Raw genomic sequence first — 7142 nt, forward strand, 5'->3', positions numbered from 1 at the left:
ACTTGAGATTGTTAAGACATTTTGACGATATGATCCATGTTCTGTAAGGAGATACCATATATATGACATATAATGCCATATTTACACATATATCTATATAAAAATTGCTACAGCTGTATATGTACATTTAGGAAATTATTGTGTTAATGTCAGTGTAGTGTAAATTTAAGAGTGCAGCGCTGTTTTTTTTTTGTTTGTTTTTTTTTTACATCTAGTCATTTTATAATTTTACTGGACAACCCTTGTATTTTGGTCATAGCGATATAGATGATACAAATGAAAATTCTTATTAAATGTACTAGTCATTAATTCATCATATTTTTTCCACTAAACAGAAAGCATCAGAACAGATATCAGAATGCAATGCCTGGTTGCACAAGAGTGTAAAAGCTGAAGTGAGTATAATAATAATAATTAATATACATGCAATTCCCACCTTTAGTATATAAATGCATTCCAATGTCTTTCTGGTTACTTTCCATGTCACCTGACCCATTAAATATTCCAATGAACATTTCTGATGAAACAAATTCTTCTGGTGTCCATCATACTATCTTTAAACTATTTACATTATAAAAATAAAACATGTTATGATGTTTTAAGGTAACACATTAAATTGATATCCTGTGAAAACCATTGCTGACTGATGCAAAGCTGAGGTCATCAATGGTTTTCAAGGGATAACAATTTTACATGTTACCCTAAAAATGTATTATTAGTTTACCTGAGCTCAAGTGAGCTCTTCTGATCACCCGTTGTCCGTCTGTTAATTTTTCACATTTTCATCTTCTTCTCAAGAACCACTGGGCCAATTTTAACCAAAGTTGGTACAAAGCATCCTTTGGTGAAGGGGAAATTAAATTGTTAAAATAAGGGGCAAACCCACTTACAAGGGGAGATAATCAAGAAAAGGCAAAAATAGGGTGGGGTCATTAAAAAATCTTCTTCTTAAGAAGCACTGGGCCAGAAAAGCTTAAACTCATGTGGAATCATGCTGGAGTAGTGTAGATTCTAAATTGTTAAAATCATGATCCCCGGGGATAGAGTGGGGCCACTATAGGAATCTAATTTTTACATTGAAATATATATGAAAAAATCCTTGGAGATCTCCTTTTCAAGAACCACTGGGCCAGATATGCTGAAATTTATGTGGAAGCATCCTGGAGTAGTGACGATTACAAATTATTAAAATCATACTCCTGGGGGTAGGATGAGCCACAATAGGTATGACATTGGGGAAAGTCTGGTGAAGAACAGCAGGGCCAAAGTTACTCATGTGAGTGTTGTGGCCCATGGGCGTCTAGTTTTTTATAATGTAAATAGTTTAAAGATAGCATGATGGACACCAGGCAGCAATGGTTTTCAAGGGATAACCTTAAAAATGTACATATTTTCCTTTGTTATACCAAATCTATTTAGAATAAAGCATTTTAAAAAAAGAACCCACAGTAAACCATACGGGCATACATTCTGCCCAATATTTGCACTGTTACCCGTCGTCATGCAATGTCATCGTTGCTATGTAATGTTACGTGGAGGGCATACTTTACACATTTGGTAGGGTAGCAGTACTTTTTAACAAATGTTTTTAAAACAATCAAATTTGACTTAACATAAAAGTATAACAATAAGGTTTGTCTTTATTGTTCATGAAAAATTAACATTTTTTGTTTATAGACTGAACAGTCCATGAAACTGGTTAACATTTTGTGCAAATGGCCAAGGATGGATCTTCCCATAAACAAGGGAACAGGAAACATACAAGGCTACAATATAGCAACTCTGGTAATTTTTAGTATCTGTTGCATGCATGGTTATCTAACAGCCCTGGGTTCAGAATTTAATTCTGTCTTATTTATCAATCAATTTTACTGTTTATTTCACACAATCATATGGTGTGATCTGACTTTCTGATCAGTTTTCTGAATCCATATCAACACTTTCTGAAACTGACTCAATCTTCAGGTCAAGTTGGAGAAATTTATTAAGAATTGATGTTTAGATATATAAACAGCATGATATATATATAAAAGCTCAACATTGAAGATAAGAGTTAAAAAGGGGATAGTATAGCCTGCTCTAAGTGATTAGTAATAATTCTATAACACTACCTGTTTATGGCAGAGAGATTTTCAGGAGAAAAATTTCCTATAATTATTTAAAAATTTTAACAGTTTGCAAAAGACATCAAAACAAAGCTGAAGGAAATATTGGAATTAGAAGAGGGTGATAAGAGGTAAATAATAAGCATAGAAAGCAGCCTATTTACTTTTAAATTGTCTTCATTAAATTTATGGTCAATAAAATGAGATTCCATTCATTGGAAATTAAAGAGATTTTATGGTATGTCTTTCATAGTTTAACACTGTTTCATGCACTTTGGTTTACAAGATGTACTGTAACAAGTGGTTAAAATTAAATTAACTTGATCGAGTGTTATAATATTCCTTTTACAGGTGTTATGAACCACACTGGAGACATCTGCGATGGATTGACAGGAATGACTTGACCGACCATAATGTGATGAATAACTCTGTGAAAGGAATGGAAGAAAGAAATAAACTTTTTCATAAAGAGGTAACATCCATATGTACTCTCTCTAGATTTTAATGTATAAGCATACAATGTATTTTACAAGGCTATAGTCCTGCATATTCTTCCTCATGCGCAAGTGTTGTTATGGATACTGATTTATAACATGATTGTTTTCTTTTTTATTGAACAGAGTCTTTCTCTACTCATGATATATATATATATATATATATATATATATATATATATATATATATATATATATATATATATATATATATATATATATATATATATATACACACAGTTGAACTTCGGTATCTCGAACACGGATATCTCAAATCTTATGGATATGTCGAAGTGATTTGGAAGTTCCAAGCACTTAATATTTTAAGTATTTTACCCCCAATATCTCGAACCCTCATATATGTCGAAGTTTATTCTCGGTCCCATTGAGTTGGAGATAATGAGGTTTGACTGTATATATATATGCGTGTGGGTGTGTATGTGTGTGTGTGTGTTAGAGAAGGAAACAAGTTTATTTGCCTATTTTTTTCCCTTCCAATAGAGATGGGCTGAAATGAGTGCTCTTGTTTTAGAAGAATTTGGCTTGTTTAAACCAAAAACAATCATGTAAGTTTATACCTCAATTTAATTTGCTATTCTATATTATATAGCGATATAAACTTACCACGGAAGATGAATCTTAACCTGTCACCTTTAGAGCTTTGTGAATATTTAACTCTTGGAGTGATGTAAATTGTCATCAAGACTTCATATAAGTCCGACTAAGATTTATAAATAAATTTCTAGACATATATCATCAGTACATCTGCTTACTAAGGATTGATTTCAAGAGGTAGACATAATGTACCCATTAAAGAATATTGTATGTACTGTAAATAATTTTTTTTTTGGTGATAACTTTATTTCTGTTTGTAGGGGAAAATTTCATTCACACATAATATTCCTCTTATAAAGATTATATAGGGCAGATACCAAAAGTTATGAAAATTTTGTTTTGCTTGTAAATATCAAATAAAAGAAGCACACATTTTGCACCAAGTTAATTCCACTCCCCCTTTTCAATAAATTAAAGACAACTAAGTCATGTTCAGCATTCTTCATTGTACATTTTTAGCTCACCTCGACGAAGTCGAGATGAGCTTATGCTATACCCCCGGCGTCGGCGTTAGCGTCGGCGTCCCAGGTTAAAGTTTTAGGAGCAGGTCCATTCCCAAGTAACTATAAGCCCTACCTGGACCAAACTTGCATGGATGATGCATCTTGGGATGGACACTACCACACTTGCTTCGGATGCTGGATCTGACCTAGATTTTCCACATGTGAGACCAGGTTTAGATTTAGGAGTAGTCTCGTTCCCAAGTAACTATAAGCCCTACCTGAACCAAACTTTCATGGATGATGCATCTAGGGATGTACACTAACCAACCTGCTTTGAATGCTGGATCTGACCTAGATTTTCCACATGAGTGAATTTTAGCCATATTTTAACCAAATTAGCATGGATGATGTATCTAGGGATGGACACTTCCAGACTTGCCTTGGATTCTGAATCTGACGTACATTTTCCAGATGAGTGACCAGGGTAATTTTTTTGGAGTAGCTATATAATATTATGGCCTGTTATGATTAAACTTGCATAGATGGTGCATCTAAGGATGAAAACTTCCAGACTTGCTTTGGATGTTGGAACTGACCAAAATTTTCTTGATTACTAAACAGGTCAAAAGTTTTTTGAGCAGGTCTATAATTAAATCAAACTTGCATGGATATTGATCTTGGGATGTACCCTAACTAGAAAAAAAATATGATGTGAAATTTGCCTTACATGTAGATAACATTCGTCAAGGTGAGCTTCGTAATCTTTGATTACCTATGTTTAATAAAAAAAATTTGTCGATTTTAGTGGTCTCTTCAGTCCTCCAGGATATTACCTTAGTTTGAAAAACTGCAACAATGGAAAGCTTATGGCAACACTGGAAGATGAGTATGATATTTTTTTATTCATCCTTGTTGAAGAAAATGGAGAGGCATATTGTGTAATGTCAGTCAGGAGTTATTTTTGTAACTAAATTGTTAACTTTTAAAGTAAACCATTTCATATCCATAATTTAATCATAATTCACATCTGATTTTTTCTTGATTTGATTGATCTCCATAGACAACTTTATTCTTAATTATTTTCATTCTCTTTTAGGACAGGACAGAGATTGAATGAAGGAGTTAGATACTTTAAGGATGTATTGCTTGTAGAAGCAAGAATCATTATCGCTTCTGTTGTCAAGAACTTAACATATAGAGAAGCTGAAGAACTTCTCTATCCATTGAAATAACAAATTTATGTTCCGGTTGATTGAGTTTGCAAATTTGTTATATTGGAATATTTCGATTGTGATAGCATTGCAAAAGATGTTCTACATCAATTGCTATATGACATGTTGAACAATATTTGTTTGCAGATTCTTTACAGTTATTATATATCACCATCTGATGAAATATTGTTATAATGTAAAATGGACTCTGTCAGGGCTGATCAATTGTACTTGGTTACTCTAGATGAACTCATAAACTCTAATAATTGTGATTTCATTCAAATCAAATCCACACCAGACCCAGACTGTTTTATCATTAATTCCTACTAAAAACATTAGTTTAAATGTAGGAAGAATTTGATAAAATTTGATGTAATTTGACTTTGAAAATATCTATTAAAGTTTTGTTTTTCTGACAAGTGAAATGAATTTCACATGCAGAATTCATACCATTGGATTTGGGTGTAATTTAAAAGGAACACTTGTGCAGCTATTCATTATTTCTTAAATAGTACCTGTAATACATTTGTATGGTCTTAATATTGTGTGGCCATTTTTTCCCCCTAGGATTAATTGATCTATGTTATTTTTATCTTTAAGTTCCTCAGTGACTAAGCCCAATTTGTATAAAAATTGGGAGCAGAGCTATAGAAAAAAGGCTTAACATTAGTTTATGTTCCAAATAATGATTATGTCAAATAAATTTTTTTCCTTACCACTTTTGTATATAGGCCTTATATATGGAGACCAAATTATGCACATTAATTCATATTGAAATGCTTGGGTTATGTTGTTCAGTGACTGGGTTATGCTGTTGAGAGTCTGGGTTATGTTGTTCTGTGACTGGGTTATGTTGAACAGTGACTGGGTTATGTTGAACAGTGACTGGGTTATGTTAAACAGTGACTGGGTTATGTTAAACAGTGACTGGGTTATGTTAAACAGTGACTGGGTTATGTTGAACAGTGACTGGGTTATGTTGAACAGTGACTGGGTTATGTTAAACAGTGACTGGGGTATGTTGTTCAGTGACTGGGTTATGTTCCTCAGTGACTGGGTTATGGTCCTCAGTGACTGGGTTATGTTGAACAGTGACTGGGTTATGTTGTTCAGTGACTGGGTTATGTTAAACAGTGACTGGGTTATGTTAAACAGTGACTGGGTTATGTTGTTCAGTGACTGGGTGATGTTAAACAGTGACTGGGTTATGTTGAACAGTGACTGGGTTATGTTAAACAGTGACTGGGGTATGTTGTTCAGTGACTGGGTTATGTTGTTCAGTGACTGGGTTATGGTCCTCAGTGACTGGGTTATGTTGAACAGTGACTGGGTTATGTTAAACAGTGACTGGGTTATGTTGTTCAGTGACTGGGTTATGTTAAACAGTGACATGGTTATGTTGTTCAGTGACTGGGTTATGTTATTCAGTGAGTGGGTTATGATGTACAGTGACTGGGTATGTTAAATAGTGAATGGGCTATGTTAAACAGTGACTGGGTTATGTTCCTTAGTGACTGGGTTATGTTAAACAGTGACTGGGTTATGTTCCTCAGTGACTGGGTGATGTTAAACAGTGACTGGGTTATGTTAAACAGTGACTGTGTTATGTTGTTTAGTGACTGGGTTATGTAAAACAGTGACTGGGTTATGTTGTTCAGTGACTGGGTTATGTTCCTCAGTGACTGGGTTACGTTAAACAGTGACTGTGTTATGTTGTTTAGTGACTGGGTTATGTTAAACAGTGACTGGGTTATGTTGTTCAGTGACTGGGTTATGTTCCTCAGTGACTGGCTTATGTTAAACAGTGACTGGGTTATGTTGTTCAGTGACTGGGTGATGTTAAACAGTGGCTGGGTTATGTGGAACAGTGACTGCGTTATGTTGAACAGTGACTGGGTTATGTGGAACAGTGACTGGGTTATGTTAAACAGTGACTGGGTTATGTTGTTCAGTGACTTGGTTATATTAAACAGTGACTGGGTTATGTTAAACAGTGACTGGCTTATGTTGTTCAGTGACTGGATTATGTTAAACAGTGACATGGTTATGTTGTTCAGTGAGTGGGTTATGATGTACAGTGACCGGATATGTTAAATGGTGACTGGGTTATGTTAAACAGTGACTGGGTTATGTTGTTTCATTTATTAATAAGCTCGCAATTGAGAAAGAAAAAGAAAAAAAAGAGAAATGAAATATATGGAGATAACGAACAGTATTCAAGCTCAAAAGTCCATTAATCAATATAAAATAGGAGCAGAGCAAACACGGACCTCC

The 7142-nt window shown here is 34.2% G+C and overlaps 1 protein-coding gene across 1 annotated transcript; it reads left to right on the plus strand.

Moving 5' to 3' along the window:
• The first annotated feature begins 336 nt into the window (after positions 1-336).
• Positions 337-4889, plus strand: LOC133181154 (uncharacterized). The gene is made up of 7 exons (XM_061315694.1): positions 337-395; positions 1678-1785; positions 2175-2236; positions 2457-2577; positions 3101-3165; positions 4463-4543; positions 4754-4889. The coding sequence occupies exons 2-7, from the start codon at positions 1690-1692 to the stop codon at positions 4887-4889; spliced, it is 561 nt and encodes a 186-aa protein (XP_061171678.1). The 5' UTR covers positions 337-395; positions 1678-1689.
• Positions 4890-7142: the final 2253 nt, after the last annotated feature.

This window comes from Saccostrea echinata, unplaced genomic scaffold (assembly GCF_033153115.1).
Source record: "Saccostrea echinata isolate AGI-Se365-2 ecotype Australia unplaced genomic scaffold, CSIRO_AGI_Sech_v1 ptg000008l, whole genome shotgun sequence".
Classification (NCBI taxonomy): domain Eukaryota; kingdom Metazoa; phylum Mollusca; class Bivalvia; order Ostreida; family Ostreidae; genus Saccostrea; species Saccostrea echinata.

Coding starts and splice junctions, on each gene's coding strand:
- LOC133181154 (XM_061315694.1), top strand. CDS start 1,690: ATGAAACTGGTTAACATTTTGTGCAAATGGCCAAGGATGGATCTTCCC. Junction 2,578..3,100: donor ATAAACTTTTTCATAAAGAG/GTAACATCCATA, acceptor CCCTTCCAATAG/AGATGGGCTGAAATGAGTGC. Junction 3,166..4,462: donor TTTAAACCAAAAACAATCAT/GTAAGTTTATAC, acceptor TGTCGATTTTAG/TGGTCTCTTCAGTCCTCCAG.